A 20,526-nucleotide genomic window follows, 5' to 3' on the forward strand; every position below is an offset into this window, starting at 1 on the left:
TAAGGCAATCATCACAACTATTAATCAGATTCATTTAATACATGTTGTTGATCCATTATCTAATAGCATAAGTTGTTGGATTAATTGGTAATCAAAATTCACTAAGTTTGGATGACTTCTCTCAATTTATGGTGTTAAGGGAAGTACCTTATGACTAAGGTAAGCACCCTACAATTAAGGAAATTAGTTTCCCCATGCCCAAATTGCTAAGTATAATTCGTTGATATAAGACAGGCTTCCTCTTTTACCAACATGTTAACATAGGGCGCTAGTCCCTTCTATGCATTGAAAAATTGAAGAAGCTAAAATTCTTCAAGGAAAATATTGGAGCTTTTATTCCTCAATTTTTTTTGGATACAGAGATGCATTTTCTGCATCTCCTTTTAAAGTCCAAGAGAGAATCTCTTGAGGAGAAAGAAACTTCCCTTTTATAGCCATTTTTCCTTGTGAATGAGCATGAAGAAGTGGCTTTTGCAATAGGTCAATAGGCTTTTTGCAGTAGGTTAATAGGTTTTGTTAGCTTTTAGGCACATAAGGACAAGGGTAGTTGGACTCATCTTTTTAGGCACGGGTCAGTTAGTCAAATCATCCTACAGGTCTAGGAGGTTGTCTTCTTTGATGGTCCTAGTTTTGGGATGAGGTGATTTTATGTGTTTTCAGGTACCTCATTTGGGAGGTAGTGCATTAAAGATATGCTAATTTTTGGTACCTCCAAAAACAATTCAACTTAAGAAGGTTCTAACTTTGGTGTAAGTTTATATGGTAGTTGGATGTATAGCCTGCTAAGATCCTAGATACACCTAGCAATCTCTTGTAGTCTTTTTCTTGGTCATCACCTTGGAAAGTTATAAGTGGTCAAATGGTCACAAATTACAAATACTTATCTCATAATATTTGTTTCTCATTCCTCTATTTTTTTTAGATGAAAGTTCCTCACAAGCCATTTTCCTCTAGAAAATGTTGGTTTTAAGGGTATGAAACAAATGACTAGCCTAAAAGACACAAACAAGAACAAAATTAATAAGAAGAAAAACTTATCAACTGAGGCGTGACAAACACTGTCCTTGAAATAAATCCACCCTCCTTGAAGACGAACTCGATGCACTAGGGTACCAGTGGTCTACCTCTAGGATTTAACAGTCAGATCTTGGCTTAGGTACACTCTGTAAGCGAGATGCATACAACTCTAGTTTTGAAAATATTCCTCCAGATAGATGTATGAAAATACTCCCTGAAAAAATCTCTAAAAAATTCTCTGAAAAATTGGTATTCATAAATAGAGAATGAAGGATGACCTACTTTTATAGGCCACTAACACAGTCTCAATGGGAATCTACTTGTAATCAAAACATGACTCAAAGTGGAAGGGGAATCTACTTATTAGTGGAATGGGACTCCACTAGCACAATCCCAATAGGACTCTTTCCAAAAATATAAGACTAATAGAATAAAATAAAATAAAATAAAATAAAAATAATTCCCAAAAGAATTCTTCCCAAAAATATATGACTACTAGAATAAAATAAGATAAAATAAATTATTTACACTCTTCCCACAATCCCTCACAGAGTGTAAACATGATTTTTTTTCTTTTTGGAGGAAAAAAAAGAATCCAATGCATCAGTATTGGTGCCTAAGGGCTATGAACCAGTCTTAGGACAAATAAGTATTGAATCACAAAACACGTTGAAAATAAATTTCTATGAACCAGTGTTTCTTGATGTAACTCAAGGGACCTTTATCCACATTAGTTTTCTCAACTACATTACAAGATGTACAAAACGGGTTGGCACAAATAGGTTATGCACCCTGCCTGGATATTCATGAGAGCTCTAGAGAACTTACCTAAGTTCTCAAAGGAAACGACCTCACATCCACTCTCATATAGGTGAATCCATCAAGTATCTTTTGCATTTAAACATACCATCCATAAGGAATATGGTAGTCATTAATAGTAAACACTCAACCTTAATCAATGCAGAATATGTTCTATCTACACCATAGGGATAGACTCTCATACAATTAGAGTTGATAGAGCACCTCAACTCAACAAGTGATTTGTTATTACCCATATGAACCTACTTCATGGAATTTCCATTCTAATAGGTTGGGTTACCACCACTCTTGACTTCTGTAATAGGCATAAGTCCCATCCCCCTCGATGTTTCTTCCACTATTTTCTTATTTAGTGGTTTGGTTAAAGGATCAGCCAAATTCAACTTGGACCTCACAAATTCTAGGGATATAACCCTTGTTTCAAGCAGTTGCCGCACAATATTGTGCCTTAGGCGTATATGTTTATTCTTCCCATTAAATATTTTACTCTTAGCCTTAATAATTGCAGCTTGGCTATCACAACGTATAAACACAAACGGGGTTGGTCTCGTCCATAAAGGGATATCTGCTAAGAAGTTTCTAAGCCACTCATCCTCAGAACTTGCCTTTTCTAAGGCAATAAATTCAGCCTCCATAGAAGACCGAGTAATGCAAGTTTGCTTGGTAGACTTCCAAGAAACTACACTTCCACTAAGGATGAAAACATATCCACTAGTGGATTTCATCTCATCTAAATCTAAGATCCAATTTGCATCACTAAATCCTTCAAGGACACTTGGAAATCCATTAAAGCACAAACCATAGTTAATAGTGCCTCTCAAATACTTAAGGACTCTACGAACAATAGTCCAATGGTCCTGATTAGGACTTTGGGTGTGTCGACCCAATCTACCTACGGTATAAACAATGTCGAGTCTGGTACAGTTCATTAAGTACATTAGGCCCCTAATGATCTGAGCATACTCTATTTGGGCAACACTATGTTCTCTATTTTTCTTTAATTATGAGCTAGGATCATAAAGAGTTGACACTGATTTACAATCGAAGTGTTCAAACTTCCTTAGGATCTTTTCAACATAGTGCTCTTGAGAAAGTTTAAGCCCATAAGGTGTTCTAGTTATTTTAATTCTTAGAATCACATCTGTCTCTCTTAGGTCTTTCATATCAAACTTAGAACCTAGGACTTTCTTGATCTCATATTGAATCTCTAGGCTAGTTCCAAAGATCAGCATGTCATCAACATAAAGGTAGATGACTACACATGTGTTATCTTCATACTTGTTGTAGATACACTTATCAACATCATTATTGGAATATCCATTAGTTATTAACACATGATCAAACTTGTTGTGCCGCTGTTTGGGAGCTTGTTTTAACCCATATAGTGATTTAACCAATTTACACACCTTTTTCTTTTTCCTTAGAACTACACAACCCTCAGGTTGTTCCATATAAATTTCCTCTTCCAGATCCCCATTCAAGAATGCAGTCTTGACGTCCATTTGGTGTATCACCAAATTATGAATGGAAGCTAGAGCAATCAATACTCTAATTGATGTTATTCTAGTCGCAGGGGCAAAGGTGTCAAAATAGTCTACATCCTTCCTTTGTTTAAAGCCTTTGGCAATTAAACGAGCTTTATACTTTTCTATGGACCCATCTTGTTTTAACTTTCTTTTAAAGATCCACTTACAACCAATAGTCTTTCCACCAGGAGGTAAATCTACTAACTTCCATGTATGATTATACATGATTGATTCGATTTCACTATTAATGGCCTCCTTCCAGAATGGTGCATCAGGAGAAGTTATAACTTCTTTGTAGGATCTAGGGTCCTCATCTATTAGGAAGGTGTAGAAACCATCTCCAAGGTTTGTTTCTTTCCTATCTCTTTTACTCCTTCTAGGTTCAAATTTTGAAGGTTCAATAGACTTGTCTCTACTTGTTTTTTGAACTTGTTGTTCACCATTTAGTTTCACATGAAAGATTTTTTCAAAGAAATCTGCATTCTTTGTTTCTATTATAGTATTGACATCTACATGACTTTTTTCTAACTTAGTAATAAGAAACCTATATGTCACACTATTCTCAGCATAGCCAATGAACATCGCATCAAAAGTTTTAGGACCTAGTTTTCGTTTTTTAGGTTCAAGGAGAAGAATTTTAGCTAAACACCCCCACATTTTCAGGTATGCTATATTAGGTGCATAACCCTTCCACAACTCATAAGGAGTTTTACCAGTTTTCTTGTAAGGTATTCTATTTTGAATATGACATGTGGATAGGATAGCTTCCCCCCACAAGTTCAAGGGTGCTCCTGAACTTACCAACATTGCATTCATCATTTCTTTTAAGGTTCTATTTTTTCTTTCTGCTACTCAATTAGACTTAGGGGAATAAGGAGGAGTAGTTTCGTGAATGATCCCATGATCTTCACAAAAAGAATTAAAGGGGATGGACTCATACTCTCCTCCCCTATCAATTATAAGCCTTTTAATTTTCTTAGTTAGTTGATTTGCATTTCATTTTTGTACTTGATGAAAGCATCTCTTGCTTCATCTTTGTTTCTCAAAAGATATACCCTTGTATACCTTGAGTAGTCATCTATGAAAGTTATGTAGAATCGTTTACCATCTCTAGTCATTGTATTTTTTAGCTCTCCTAAGTCACTGTGTATTAAACTTAGTAGATCTTATTCTCTTTCAACTTATTTGCAAGATTTCTTTGTGGTTTTAGATTCTACACCAAATTCACATTTTCTATGGTTTTGTAAGGACAGTTTAGGGATTAAACTCAATTCAACCATTTTCTTCATATATGAAAAGTTCACATGTTCTAGTCTACCATGCCAAATATCACAAGAATCAACTATGTAAGTAGAAGAAAAAGATGCATTATTATTGATAATATCATAAACATTCAACATAAATAAACCTTGATTACAATAGCCATTTCCCACAAATGCATCATTCTTGGTTAAAACTATTTTATCAAAGTCAAACAATATCCTCACTCCTACTTTCCCAAGCAAAGATACTAACACCAAGTTCCAGCGGATATTTAGCACATGAAAAACATCATTAAGGACAAGCACTTTTCCAAAGGTTAGCTTGAGGAGAACTTTCCCTTTGCTAATCACTGGAGTAGATCTAGAATCACCCATGAATACTTGTTCCTTTCCTTCCTTTAGACTGGTATAGGAAGTAAATGCACTTCTATTTCCACAAATGTGCCTGGTAGCCCTAGAGTCTACCACCCAATCCTTCATATTGCTGACCATGCTCACCTCAAAGGAAATTACTGTTGTGATTACCTCTGCCTCTGCCAGATTTGCCTTTGAATTGGACTTCTTAGTTCTTTTCCTGTGGCGACATTGAGGTGCATGGTGTCCAGACTTGCCACAGACAAAGCAATTACCCCATTTTTTAATAGTTGAGTTATGGACCTTGTTTGATGCATTAGGTTTGGTCTGAGAGTTTTGTTTCCGAGACCTATTGTTTTTGGGTTTAGATTTTTCTTCTACTACATTAGCCTTAGAAAACAATTCCTTAGCTTTCTCAATATTGTCCCTATTTAGGTTTTGTTCTTCAATCCTAATATGGATTATGACATCCTCTAGGAACATTTGTTTCCTTTTATGTTTCATGTTATTTTTGTAATCTTTCCAAGACTCTGGAAGAGTCTCTACTAAATAACCAGCCACAAAAGATTCGAGTAATTTAGTGTCTTCAATAGCTAAGTCATTAATCAATAAGTGATGGTCATGGATTTGATATGATACATCTCTATCCTCGGTCATTTGGAAATTTCTAAAATTCCCTATGGGATATTTTTGAGTTCCTGCATCTTCCAAAATATATTTTTTTATTTATTGCATCCCAAATTTCTTTTACAACTTTAAATTGACAATAAATATCATAAAGTTCATTAAAAGGGTGCTCAAAATAGCATGCCTAACTTATTTATTTTCAATTTCCTAGGTTGGTAAAAAATGAGAATCATCTTCTGGTTTTGGGTCAATCAAAATGTGTCCCAAGTTTACTACATCAATTATAGAGAAGACCCTTTCCTGTCATCTCTTAAAGAATGTCCCGTTGAAGGGATCAATTTTAGAGGTGTCAGGATGGGTTTTGAAAATATTCCTCCAGATAAATGTATGAAAATATTCCCTAAAAAACTCTGAAAAATTCTCTAAAAAAATTGGTATTCATATATAGAGAATGAAGGGTGACCCACTTTTATATACCACTAACACACTCCCAATGAGAATTTACTTGTAATCAGAATATAACTCAAAGTAGAAGGGGAATCTACTTATAAGTGGAATGAGACTCCACTAGTACAATCCCAATATGACTCTTTAAAAAAATATAAGACTAATAAAATAAAATAAAATAAAAATAATTCTCAAAAGGATTCTTCCCAAAAATATAAGACCAATAAAATAAAATAAAATAAATTATTTACACTCTTCCCACATAAAATCATATCAATATGCATCCAACAGAAAAATGCTTTGTAGTTCATGTTGTATGTATATGTTTTACATAGTTTGGCATTTGTGTTATAGTCTATGATATAGGTTCTATAATATTTGTCTTTATTGGGACTTTAATATGACAAACTCTCTCTAACCCTTTTTCCCACTCGAGTCAAGCTTTGAGGGGCGCTGCTCTCGGTAGACAATTGGGCGGGAGCTACTTTTCTATGATATTGGGGATCGATATTATTAACTGAGAAAATAATCAGTTTTTTTTTTTTTTCAAATTTTATCATCAGAAAAAAAAAAAGGGTTTTCAACCTATACTGTTTACAGGAAAAAATTTAAGGGTTTTTTTATATTCTTTTTTGTTTATAGAAAATTAAGATGACTTCATATTTTTACAGTCTTATTTATAGAATAATAAAAATAATAAATATTTTTCCTGTGTAAAAAACTTCTCCCTCCTCCCCGAGAGAAATCCTAGTGCCCTTACTCTATCAATTTAATTTAAAAATTTATTAAAATATTAATATCTATCTTTTATAATTTTTACTACATATTATCATCTTTTAACCAAAAAAAAACATGACTTTTAATTTTACTATTTATGGTACTTGGGTGAGTTATTCTCAAAATTGGGCTTACAAATCAATAATGCCAAAAGGCTAATTTGTTTAGTTTAATTGATTTTAAATTTATAATAATAAAATAATTATTGTCCTAAAAATTAAGAAATTAATTTTATTTTATTGCTTTTAAATTTATATTAAAAATAAAATTATTGATGTGATAGGATTATATTATTTATGATGGAACACAATTAATAAAAAAATGATTATGACGTCTAACTAGATTCAATAAAATCGAGTTTGAAATAAGTTTGAATTTGTCACGTTATACTTTAATAATCAAAATAACAATAACAATAATAATAATAAATAAATAATTTTATTAACTATAATTAATAATAAAAAATAAAAAATATTATTATTTTTAGCAAAATGAATTTATATTAAAATATTAGTTGATATGATAGGATCAAGTCAAGCTACAATATAACACAAATAATGAAAATAATTGTTGGGATAACTTTTATTTCTGTAAAAAAAAAAAATATATTAGAAAATATATTATTTCAAAATATATTTTTCCTTTTTTTTTTTTAAAAAAAAAAGAAAATTAAATTAGACCCATTTGCTTCTTGGAGTTTTGAGGGCGTTTCTGCGTCCACATCGCCAAGCTCCACAGTATCACCAGGCCCTACAAAAATCCAAAACCAGGATGGCCTCCTCTCCACTTCTCCGTAAGTCCTCACAATTCCTTATTATTATTAATTTTTTTTTTTTGTCTTAATTCGCCATACCCACTTCCAATTTTCCCTTTTTCTCTGAGAATCTTTTGTGAAAGTTTCAATTTTATAATGCTTTTCATCTCACCCTTATTGCAGAATTAGGGTCTTTTAAGAGTGTATTAAGAGTCCCATATTCAGAAACCTGAAATTTTCAATTGGGGTGGTTTTTTATGGGTCCAAATCGATGATGAGTTTTGCCCAGAAATGTGTTTTAGCAGAAGAGAGTGGTAGTTACTTCAAATTTGTAACTTTTGGTTTGCGCTTTGTTTGTTTTGTTTTGCATCTTTTGGTTGGCGATTGTGAAGTGTCAAATTTGTCATTGTTTCCTGCAATTTAGATTTGGACCAAGAATAAGTTGAAGCCTATTAACCTTATTGTTGTTAATCATGTTGGTATGCCTTGTTGGTCAATTACCCTGTTGCTAAAACTTTTGAGTTAAATTTGTAGTTTAAATCCATGTGTTGAATCCTTGGCTTTTGAGAGGTCTAGTTTGAATCTCACCACTTATTTATTCCCTTTGTATTGAATCGATGTGGGAGAGAAACAGAGAATCCATGGAGGCTAGTGTTAAGGCAATTATCACAACTATTAAGCTACTTCATTTAATATACATTGTTGATCCATTATCTAATAGCATAAGCTCTAGGATTAAGTGGTTATTAACATTTACTAAGGTTGGAATTCCTATCTTATCTTGGTAAGGTAGATGACTTCTCTCAATTTATGGGGCTAGGGGAAGCACCCTACAACTAAGGTAAATGGTTTCTCAACTCCCAAAATTGCTAAGTTAATTTATTAATGCAAGAAACGCTTCCCCTTCTACCAACAGGTTAAGAGGATATTTCCTTCACTTACTCTGCTTCTTGTTTCCATGTTTGGGCTATAAGGTAAATGTGGGGTGCTAATCCCTTCCAATTTTGTTTCCATGTATTAATATTGTTGGAGTCTATAGTTGCAAACTAGAAGAATATAGTTGGAGGAATGGGACATGCTTTTGTAGATGGTGTCTCAAACTCAATTCCCATGCTTCAACTTTTTGAGTTTAATTTGTAGTTTAAAATAGTGTTGAATCCTTGGCTTTTGAGGAGTCTTAGGTTTGAACCTCACCACTTATTTATTCTCTTTGTATTCAATACATATGTGAGAGGATGTCTTAAGGCAATTATCATAAGTATTAATCGGCCTAACGTACATTGTTAATCTACTAATTAATAGCATAAGCTGCTGGACTGCAACCAACATTTCCTAAAGTTAGAATTCCTATCTTATTTTGGTAAGATAGATGACTTCTTCTCTCAATTTACAAGGCCTTGATGCACTCTACAACTAAGGCAAATGGCTTCCTGAGTTCCAAATTGCTAAGTTAATTCACTGATGCAAGAAAAACTTCTCCTTATACCAACAGGTTAACATAGGGTGTTAATCCCTTCCAATTTTATTTCCATGCATTGAAAAGAAAAAAAAAATCAACTTTGTTCTACCCTATGGGTTTGGTGTAACTCTGTAAGGTAGTTGGATGCATAGCATGCTAGTATCATAGATACACCTAGCAATTTCTTGTATCCTTTTTCTTGGTCATCACCTTGCTAATTTATGTAGAAGTGGTCAAATGGCCACAAACTAAAATTACCTTTCTCTCTCTCTCTCTCTCATGCACATAAATACACATCATTTTTTGCTCAGTCTTTGTGAACTATAGTTCCCTCATTATTAGAATTCTGTTAATTCCTCATATTAGTTTGAAATTTTATTTTTTTGATTTATTTATTTATTTATTTTTATCTTTGTATTGGAAGATGTAAGATATGTTGGATATTTATATTTTTGTAACTTCAATAGTTCTTTTTTTTTTTCTGCAGCAAGAAGAAAGCTTAAGCTTAAGGTTCATGTTGTATATATATGCTTTACATAGTTTGATTGTACACCAAGTGTTTGTTTGCTTCGGTTTGTAGTCTATGATATAGGTTTCATACTTAGTCGCCTACCATTTATTTATTTTTATTGCAATTGTCATAATTACCATATATTCTTTTTGTTTTCTGCTTTGTAAATTGATTTTTGAGATTGACATCTCATTTTAAAATGTACTTTTATAATATGCTGTGTTTATTACATATTCAGACTGAGGTCAATGGTGTGTTCCTTTTTTCTGCAATGTGCTCTCTTTAAAGTTAGTGAATTTGTTGCAGTCTGAACATAATTTAACCCATAGGACATGTATTGCAGAAAACACCTACATTCCACAGTTTATTGAAATGATAGAAAAACATTACCTGTGCAGAGCACTTCAAGAGGTCACTGTAGCTACAATTTTGAGCTGATAACATCAAACGTGCAGCCCTTAAATGCAGCTTCTTTGTTGCCTGGTGAATTTTGCTCATATATACTGCTTTGCGTTTACCTTCTATGCGTGCCATGGTTACTATCACAATATCCAATAGCAACATGCCATGTTCTCACTTTTCAACCTTCCTTCATGGTTTTGATCTACTACTTCACTATGATTAAGTTTACCACAAATCTGACAAGTTATGTTACCTGAAGAATTTGAATTGCTACTGCTCTTATGATTTTAATCAGCTTGCTTCCCAAAATTAATTCTATGAATCTTGATTATAACACAGGTAGTTGCCATTTCGCTAATTTGAAGCTACCCATTGATCATTTTGACTAGGATTATTGTTGAGAAATAAAGGTTGTTGGATATTGGCTCAAAACAATGATCAATTAGTCAATCGATGATGAAGTCAATTGCAATGTTGATGTATATAACTTGACATGTAAAAGAGAAATAAAAAATAAAAAAATTGTACAATTACAGTTCAATGGCAAGAAATGATATGGTCCTTCAATGGATGTGGGGGACTTTTCAGATCACATTAATTGTTTATCCCTTGTGTGTTTGTTGTGGTGCTTCTATTAGTCTCAATCCTTCTTAAGATTGGTGCTAGTATTTTTTGAGTTGTTACTGCTCTATTCATTCTAAGGCTAAAATATTCTCTCTAAACTTCAAATTTTTCTTCACAGATTTGATGAATTGCTTTCCAAATCAAGATTATTGTAAGCTTACACAAAGTACAACATAAAATTACATACAATATTTAATTCATTGTAAGTTCACACAAAGCATACATACAATCATTGTAGCTGCATGCCTTAAGTTTTAGCTACGATTTACTCTCCTCTTCGGCCACACCAATTTGCCCACAATTTTGTTTACAAAACCAAAATAGACTTCATAGCAAGATTTGCTAAATGTACAAATGAAAAAGGGAACTAAAACACCAACTGCAAACCCCAACCCAACACTCAAGTAAAACCACTGATCAATGAAGTTATTGTCAGTTTCATCCTCAACATCACTTTGCCCTTTATCTAAACCTTCATCTTGGCATTTAGCAACAAGTGGAGCTCCACAAAGATTTGGATTTCCAGTGAAGGCCGTCCCTGTAAAGGTTGTCATTTGCCCCATGAAGGGGATCTTACCAGAGAAATTATTATTTGATAAATTCAAATAACTCAAAAATGTTAATGAGGATATGCTTGGAGGGATAGTGCCAGAGAGCTTATTACTTGACAGATCAAAAGATAACAATTGATGCAACCTCCAAATGCTTCCTGGAATCTGCCCGCTAATGTGGTTTTTCGACAAGTTCAAAACCACTAAACCAAACAAGTTTGTTATTTCCTTCGGAAAGTCTCCACTTAAATTATTGTGGGAGAGGTCTATGCTGACAACCAGAGAAAGAGTCTTGGTGTATTCTAGAACTTGCCCTTTTGCATTTACAAACAAGCTTTCTTCATAGTAGTGGACTGAAGAAATCCCATACAATAGATACTGATTTTTGTTTTGCTCTTCAGCCATGGCTTTAAGATCACCCAAAATAGCAGGAATGGTTCCAGTCAAATGATTTTCCGCAAGGTCCAGCACATGCAGTGAATCTAATTTGGAGACATCAGACGGAAGTTCCCCGGAAAAAGCATTGGACCTCAAGTTAAGAATTCTAAGATGGCTGAAAGCAGCTCCCATCCATGATGGAATGCTACCTGATAATTTGTTGTAACTGAGATCAAGGGTTTCCAGATTTGATAAATGTTGGAAAGATGGAGGAAGCTCTCCAGAAAGCTTATTCTTGTTTAGGTGAAGAGACCGAAGCTGCTTTAATTTACCCAATGATACTGGAATCATTCCAGACAAACCATTGTTCCCAAGGTCAAGAATCCTTAGGTTAGAGCAATTATTTATGGTCGAAGGGATGCTTCCTACCAATCCATTCCTTGAAAGATCAATGACCTCAACATTCCACAATTGTCCCACAGAAGCAGGGATGGTTCCTTTTATTTCATTATCTGAAAGAGAAAGGAACCACAGTTCTGGCATGAATTCACCTATGCGTTGTGGGATAGGACCAGAAAATTTATTGTCAGATAGATCTAGTAAGTAAGCCCCACGGTTTGGAAGAGGAATGGGTCCTTGAAAGAGGTTGGAACTGAAATCAATAGACGCAAAGGGGCCAAGATTCAGTGGATTTGGTAACTGACCTTGTAAATGATTGAGAGACAGATTTACCCACCCTATGTTAGAAGAAATATTCCAAAACCAGTTTGGTATGGAACTTGAAATGCTGGCATTTGAGAGAACAAGATACTCAACTTCCTTTTGTGACTTGAGCCAAGGTGGAAATGAAGGACCTAAATGACATGAACCCATCTCAAGAAAGTGGATTTGGAATGGAGGAACCCAATGGGAACTGACATTCAAAGTAAAAGAATTGGAGGACAATAATAAATATTTCAGCTTACTTAGCTTGGAAAAATTTTCTTCAGAGAGAATTCCAATCAAATTGTTGAAGGAAACATCCAGGTAAACCAATTCAGAAAGCTGTCCGAAACTGTCTGGAAGAGTCCCTTTCAGTCTGTTGGTTCCAAGCCACATATTGGTCAAGTGTTGCAATGTCCCTAAAGAAGCAGGGATGCGACCTTGAAGATTGTTATCATCCATTCTGAGTTCCACAAGCTCTTCAAGCTCACCCAACCATTCCGGCAGTTTTCCAGTTAACTGATTGCTTGACAAACTTAAATGGGTGAGGTTGGGCAAAGGACTTTCAGAACTGCAATTTTCAGGCACCTCAAGGAATGTTGGTAGACTTCCTGTCAAGTTATTAAACCCCAAGTTCAAATATTTTAAGTTGCAAAGAATTCCGATTGAGCTTGGAATTGTACCTGTATAAGTTTAAAAACACATTAAGCAATAGCTTAATTAGCTAATAGTAACAATAATGATACTAAATAATAAGAAACTAAATTCATAGACAACTGAATTAAAGAGAAGATACAATTTTGTACTTATTGTAAAGTATTAATCAAATTACACATACATGTGAGTAGAAAATAAAGAAAAAAGACAAGATTTTGAACGTGATTCGAGGATCAATGTGATCTTTACGTCCATGGAGTGCATCAACACTCAAGAATTCACTAATCAAAAGGAATGTGAAGGGTCATAATGGTAAAATTCTTGAAAAAACCCGCTTAATTGCAATGGCATTCTCTGAAAACAAAACCCTAAAATATCAATAGGTTAAATATATAATAAAGATAAACTCGTTATTCACCACATAAAAAAAAAAAAAAAATTCTCTAGAGACACTACCCCCTTCAACCCCTACAAGTTCAATGGAGAGTTCAACCTCCAATATCCCGAGCAAAATGCAACAAAATTGACCTAGGCTTCACAATCCAATATAAAGCACCATTGCAGTAAAGTTGTTTCAATAGTCAGTTAATTTATCCATATAAACAAGTTCCTTTTTATGGTAACCTCAACATTATTCATCTGATATCAAAATGATGAGTTAATATAAATATTTGTAGGCAAGAGGGGGAATTTACCATGTAAGTTATTTGAAGCCAAAATGAGCACCTCTATCCTTCTCCAGCTTCCCTTCAACAACTGGGCGCAACTGCCTTCCAGATTTTTATTACCAGAGAGATCCAAGTACTGCAAATTAGGTAGCTCACTGAGATCCAGCGGAACCCTCCCCCATAACTCACAGTTGCTTATGTCTATGGATACAAGGCTGCTGACATTCACAAGCCATTCAGGAAACTTCGAATTGAAGGCGTTCTGACTGATAGATAGAATAGCAAGTGAACTAAAATTGGAAGAACCTAGGGATGAAATTGAACCAGAGAGGTTACACCCAAGAAGATGCAGATCAGTTAAAATTGGAAGCTTACTTAACACCCCAGCCCAATGAGGCCCCACCATTGAAAGGTTGGCATGGTTCATGTTAAGATTCTTCAAGGAAACAAGACCAGCCATCCAGTCAAGATTATCAGACCATAAATAAGAAAATTCGGAAGAAAGATCAAGAGACTGCAAGTTAGAGAGGTTTCCTAAATTTGGAGGAATTGCACCACTAAACCCAGAATTTGATAGGTTTAGATATTGTAAATTTTTTAACGATCCAAAGAATTGAGGAATTGAGATGTCATCAAATGAGTTGCCACTCAAATCTAAATACCTCAAGAACTTGAGTTTCTTCAATGAGGGTCTAATCTCTCCACTCAATTTCGTAGAACTCCAATTCTGATAATCACTAAAACTATCATATGAGTTATGAAGATCTATTGAAACCACAACTCCTGTGCTATTTTTACAATTAATTCCTTCCCAGTGACAACAGTTACTACCTTTCCACGATGAAAACCGATTCTTGGAGTATTTGAGACCATTTTTGAAGTCAACAAGAGCTTCTCGATCGGACTCTAAGCAATTTCCCGAATGGACATCGCCATTACAAGCAAATTCTGTGGTCATCAGAGAAAGGGTGGCCAAAATGAAACCAAGAACCAAAATTCTCTCCATTTGATATTCAATTCTGAAGCTGCAAACAGATTAAAAAAAAAAACTAATTATCATACATAAGTACTGTTTTCTTCATATGAAGTAAAGTATTAAATCTTCTGACACATTTAAATAACAGATTTAACAAGGATTCTCAATATAATAAGCTTACAAAAAGGCAGTAATAAATAGAAGCACTGCAGAGAATTAAACAGAAGTATAATCCAGAAGTACAACTTACCCGGTTAAAGAAGCGATGCAAAGGAGATAACTGAAAGATCCAACCATGTGAGCATTAATAAAAGGGGCTCCAGCTATCCCTTAATTTTCTTAGTCTTTGTTTCATATTATTTGTCAAAACTCCTTAATGTGAGCATTAATAAAATGACTCGAGATGCTTTTCTTGACTTAAACATCAATTTCAGGTGGACTAAAACATTGAGGGGTATAGAAAAAATTTCTAGTGACTGAATAACATTTTCCATGATCACACCCTTTAAAATTTTCCCTGCCCCATACGTTATTTCCACGAGGACTTGTGTTATTCTAGAACATTATTTCAAGTTCTATTTTTAATTTCACTATATATCTTCATAGTATACTTTTATGCTATGTTTGGTCCCAAAAAAAAAATTGAGAGAAAATGTGAAGGAAATAAAATAGAAATGAAATTAAAACGGAAGGAGAGAAAAAAAGAAAGAAAAAAAATTAAATTTAAAGTCTATAAATTATTTTTATGGTTATGTTTGATTCTTAAAAAGTTTGAGAAAAAATGTAATAGAAAAAATAGAATGAATAAAAAAATGAAAGAAAATAAAAAATAGATTTCAAGTTAATAAATTATTTTTATATCTTACTTTAAACTCATTTTACTTATTTAACTCTTCTTTATAAAAATTAAATGATTTAATTATATATATAAAAGTTTCTTACTAATTTTAATTTTTTTTTATTTTTATTTTCAATAGTAAAACCAAACATGAGAAAATTATTTTTCTTAATATTTTATTTCTTTCCTTAATATTTTTTTAAAACCAAACACAATCTATATATTTCTTCAAATTCATTTATCTTATTTTTCTTTGATTATATAAAAATTAAATAATTTTAAAATGCATAAGTTTTTAATTAATTTTAATTATATTTGAATTTTTTTTTATATTTTTCATAGTGATACCGAATAAGAGAAAATCATTTTATTTAACATTTTTTTTCTTTTTCCTGAGTACTTTTTAAGAACCAGAGACTTAAGGAATGTTTCAAAATAATTTAATTAGTGAATTCCTTTGCAATTGAAAGTCTATGTATTCATTTTATTTAACATTTTTTTTTCTCTTTCCTTAGTAATTTTTAAGAACCAAACTTAATATAATTGAAATTACCTGGTTAAAGAGGATAACTGAAAGATCTAACCATTTGAGCATTAATAAAAGGGGCTCCAGTTATTCCTTAATTTTCTTAGTCTTTGTTTCATATTATTTGTCAAAACTCCTTAACTCTTACTCCACGGAAAATGACTCGATATTTGTCAAAACATCAATTTCAGGTGGACTAAAACATTGAGGGGTATAGAAAAAATTTCTAGTGACTAAATAATATTTGCCCAACGAAAAGAAGGTAAAGAAATTTGTGTTGAGCTTTTTTTTCAAATACATGTGATATGTTTTAAGATTATGTTTGATTTTTAAAAAAGTATTAAGAAAAGAAAAAAAAATGTAAGGAAAAATGGTTTTTTTTTATATATATTTGGTTTCATTGTGAAAAATATTACAGAAAATCAAATATAATTGAAATTAGTTAAAAATTTTATAAATATGTAAATTATTCAATTTTTATATAATTAAGGAAAATAAGTGAAATAAGTTTGAAATAAGATATAAAAAAATTATTGACTTCAAATATATATATATATTTTTATTTTCCTTTATTTTTTCGTTCCTTTTAATTTTCTTTTCTATTTTCTCTCTCTCGTATTTTCCCTCGTATTTTTTGGAAACCAAACATAGACTAAGCATTTTTTTGTTAGGAAAGAAGACATTTCAATTAAAAACTCTTTTATAGGAATAAATAATGAATCAAAGTTGCATCAAACTTCAAGTTAGAAAAGTATTTAGAGTTGATTTGATAGTGATTTTAAGAAGCATTTCTATTTTTCTTTTAAACATTAGAAAAACTAAAAACACTTCATAAAATCATTACCAAACACACTCTTAATCATCCATATAACTTTTAAACTTGTTACATCTATATTACATTTTAAGTATTAGTACTAAACATACCTCTCCACGAGGTCCACTTGAATAATTATATTTTAGCACTAAAATAGTTCGATAAGTAATTCGTCTGAGGACTAGATCTAGTAGAATGTTAGCAGTAATACGTCTGAGTTGTTGGCCTGCTATACCTCTCAAGCCATCATTACACCAATTTTGAGTGGAAGAGGATTTTAGTTGCAATTGACTGAGGACTAGATCCAGCAGAGTTTTCCTACGTGCCCCATACGGGAATTTATTTTTGTAGTTTAGACCATAATGAACTGTCAGCAAAAAATTAAAAAAAGAATGAAGTATTAGTGGAAAAGTATGGAATGGTGATAAAACGCTCATCCCTAATTCTAACATAAAAACCCTAAGTCGAATTTATTTCATTTATTTTTACTTGTCTAGAGAATCAACAATCTTTTTGGTACATCCTTGCGTTATTCTTAAGAGCATTATTTCAAGTTCTATTTTTAATTTTACTATATATCTTCATAGTATGCTTTTAGGTTATGTTTGGTTCCCGAAAAATTAAGAAAATGTTTTTAGATTATGTTTGGTTCCCAAAAAAATTAAGAAAAAACATTCCATCATTGTGTATAAAATAATTAGATTGCATGGTGGATGTTTTGGTATATTGTTGGTTTTTATTTTTAACTAATTGGGAAATTTAAGTCCATGGTATTAGGTCTAGAAAATGGCAATTGCTGAAGTGAGAGAAGGTTCCGAAATGGAATATATATATATATATATGTATTTATGTATTTATGTATGTATATATTTATTTGAAATCAACAAATGGGTTTAGATGTGGAACCATAAATTCTAAAGAAGTTATAAATTTCAAAAGAGCTATTGGTTTAAATCAATCTCACCAATACTTATAATAGCATCAAGAAGAGAGCCAAGCAAAGGTAGAAAAACCACACCAGTAATTCTAGCACTAGCAACTTCCACCAGAATTTCACTCCCATCATACAAAAGCATGGCTGCAAACAACATCAGGGACACATACATAAGGATAAGGAATATGTTTCCAGTGCTCAAAAACAATAAAATCTGGTTGTTGAATCTCTTCCAACTCCATCAAAAACAATAAAAACTACATTTTAATTCATTTGGAAATTTAATTCAATGTCTGACAATCTGTCTCTTATACTACAATTTCTACTATCTGATGGTAATGTACTATCTCTCTTCATTGATTTGGGTTTATAAAGAACACATGTCAGCTTGAAGCTAATAGATTATCAATTTTTTTTTATATAGTAAAAATTGCAAATGCATGAAAATGAACCATGAAGTATATGAATAATATTTCTTTTTATTATTTTTAGATTCTAATGAGCTCCTAATATTATTTTACTCAACATTAAAAAAAAAAATTATATTTATAACAAATATACTTTTATAATTAAAATGATAAGCTACAGTTAAAATTGAGATGAGTCAATTTTAACTACTATCAACTCCTCTTAATTAATCAAATTAATTTAGTAAGATACGATTAAATTGGGACCTTAATGAGTCAATTAAAAAAATTGACTCATTATTTTATGAGTAGTATCTTACCATTACCCTATCTCTTCTGTGACAGGATTTAAGAGTATGAAGTAAATGCTATGCTGTCTTAATTTGTCTGTTTGCTTTGTCAGCACAGTTTCTATAAGGCAACATAAAAAACCATAAGGCTGAATCTGCTGCTCAGGCCAGCGTAAGGGCCAGATGGTTGATACTAGTATGAAAACCCTATTTGATCCATAAATCAGGAGTTGAGAAGTATTCATGCTCCAAAATGTATTTATGCTCTCCCCCTTAAGCCACAATTTTGTCTGAGCTACAGCATAATAAAGTTTGCATGCTTGTATAAAAAATTTGTACATTCATATGATGCTTATGATGCAGGTTTTATCAATTAAACTAGATGAATGGACAGATGAACAGGTTGATACATTGATGGGTATGGGTGAAAATAATGAGGTAAACATGAAGTATGAAGCCTCCATTCCAGACTACATCAGAAAACCAAGACCAGATTCCTCTATAGAGGAACACTCTGATTTCATTAAGTATTACACTATTAATACACTTGGCATAAATTTCTAAAGGGAACTTATACCATGCTGAATCAGAAACCCACTTCTTGAATACTCAGGAGAAAATATGAGATGCAACTATTTTTCAACTCTGATGTATAGATGTTCTGCCCCTTTCCACCTCAAGGTTTGTGTTCACCATCCTCCTAAGGTGGTCCTCTTGGGTAAGAACTCCATTAATTGGTACACTCTCTCTCCCAACATATCTATCCATCTATGTGTGCCCAGAATATCAAACAGGAAAAAAAAAAAAGATCCTAACATAGGGTACAATAAAGTACAGTGGAAAAATTCAGGGACCCAGACAATATCCATCTATTTTGTCAAGAGTATCAAACAGAAAACAAGCTCAAAATATGCCACAATAAAGTACAATGGGATTATTTGATTGTCCAGATATCCAATATATTTGCTGGAAATTCTCTTCATCCTTCTCTGATGAAGTTGGGAAAATAGATTTGAGTTTGAATTTTCCATTTCTAACATGCCAGTTTGAATTCAGTTTGTGGTATGTTCGTTGGATCATCTTGTTGTGTAGGTTCAAAGTGATCACCATGAGGTTGTTGCAGACCTGGTGCAAACAAGTTTTCTTTTTTCTATTCTCATGGATGGGCCTATGTCCTTTTGTACTCCCCATGTCTCTGTGCAGTGAGCTCTTCAATTTGAGTTCTTTACTACGAAAAAGAATGTGGACTTGACAAGGTGTGACTAAGTATCTTCACATAAGCTGTTTGTTTCTTTATTATCTGGTGAATTAATTTGCTATAAGGGTTCTCATGGTTCTTACTGTACACTTGACCATCATAAGATTGTATGCTAGTGGCTAGGATGGAATTAGAAATAGGATTTATGGGGGCGGGGGGGTGGGTGGGTGGATTTGAGGGGGCAAAAGTACAGAGATTAGTTTTCGGGGGGCAGATATGAACCAGAAAGGGTATTTGACTCACTGGTTGGTTTGTTTCTCTTTCAAAACTGATAGGATCAATACCTTATTTTGCATGCTAAGTTTTTTATTTTTGAGGGGGGCATGTGCACTCTCTGAGCCAACCTGAATCCACCGGTGCTAATGGTATGAAATGTAATGACTTGCTCATAACCATGTAAATATTTGGACCCAAAGGGGCCCTCATGGCCTTAAAACGCATCTACAAGGTTACGAGGAGTCCATACTTATATAGTGCTAGGAACTTTCCCCTCTATCCGATGTGGGATGTCACAAACACTCCCGATGCAAATCAATGTCCTTGTTGTGTTCCACGGGATTGTGGGGCCAAACAAACCCCACATCGAGGTCAGGGATCGACTTTGGTACCATTTGTAACGACCCGCTCACAACCGTGTAGATATTGTCCGTTTTGGACCCAAAGGGGCCCTCACGGCTTTAAAACACATCTATAAGGTTATGAGGAGTCCATACTTATATAGCGCCATCTAATGTGGGATGTCACATGAAAAGATACTAGTTTGGTCTTTTTTTTCTTCACAAAAATAGTTATTAAAAGTAGTATTGAAGAAAAAGTGGTTTGATTGATCTAAAATATTGACCCTCCTCTGCAAATGAAAAGGGGAGGGTTATTTTGGTTCACTATTGTTTTCTTCATTAAGCTTTAAACAAGTTTGCTCACAGTAGAAGTGATGCAAATTTAAGGTAT

General features: G+C 33.1%; 1 protein-coding gene and 1 long non-coding RNA gene across 2 annotated transcripts; one reads left to right on the top strand and one right to left on the bottom strand.

The window, feature by feature from the left end:
• Positions 1–7,514: 7,514 nt before the first annotated feature.
• Positions 7,515–10,547, top strand: LOC109123103 (uncharacterized). Its single transcript, XR_009466610.1, has 2 exons — positions 7,515–7,622; positions 7,767–10,547. It is a non-coding gene; the product is annotated as an uncharacterized LOC109123103 (long non-coding RNA).
• Positions 10,548–10,678: 131 nt separating this feature from the next.
• LOC104880376 (receptor-like protein EIX2) lies at positions 10,679–15,053 on the bottom strand. Its single transcript, XM_019221966.2, has 3 exons — positions 14,762–15,053; positions 13,563–14,560; positions 10,679–12,893 (listed from the first exon to the last, which is right to left on the bottom strand). The coding sequence occupies exons 1-3, from the start codon at positions 14,806–14,808 to the stop codon at positions 10,834–10,836; spliced, it is 3,105 nt and encodes a 1,034-aa protein (XP_019077511.1). The 5' UTR covers positions 14,809–15,053; the 3' UTR covers positions 10,679–10,833.
• Positions 15,054–20,526: the final 5,473 nt, after the last annotated feature.

This window comes from Vitis vinifera, chromosome 9 (genome assembly GCF_030704535.1).
Source record: "Vitis vinifera cultivar Pinot Noir 40024 chromosome 9, ASM3070453v1".
Taxonomy (NCBI): Eukaryota; Viridiplantae; Streptophyta; class Magnoliopsida; order Vitales; family Vitaceae; genus Vitis; species Vitis vinifera.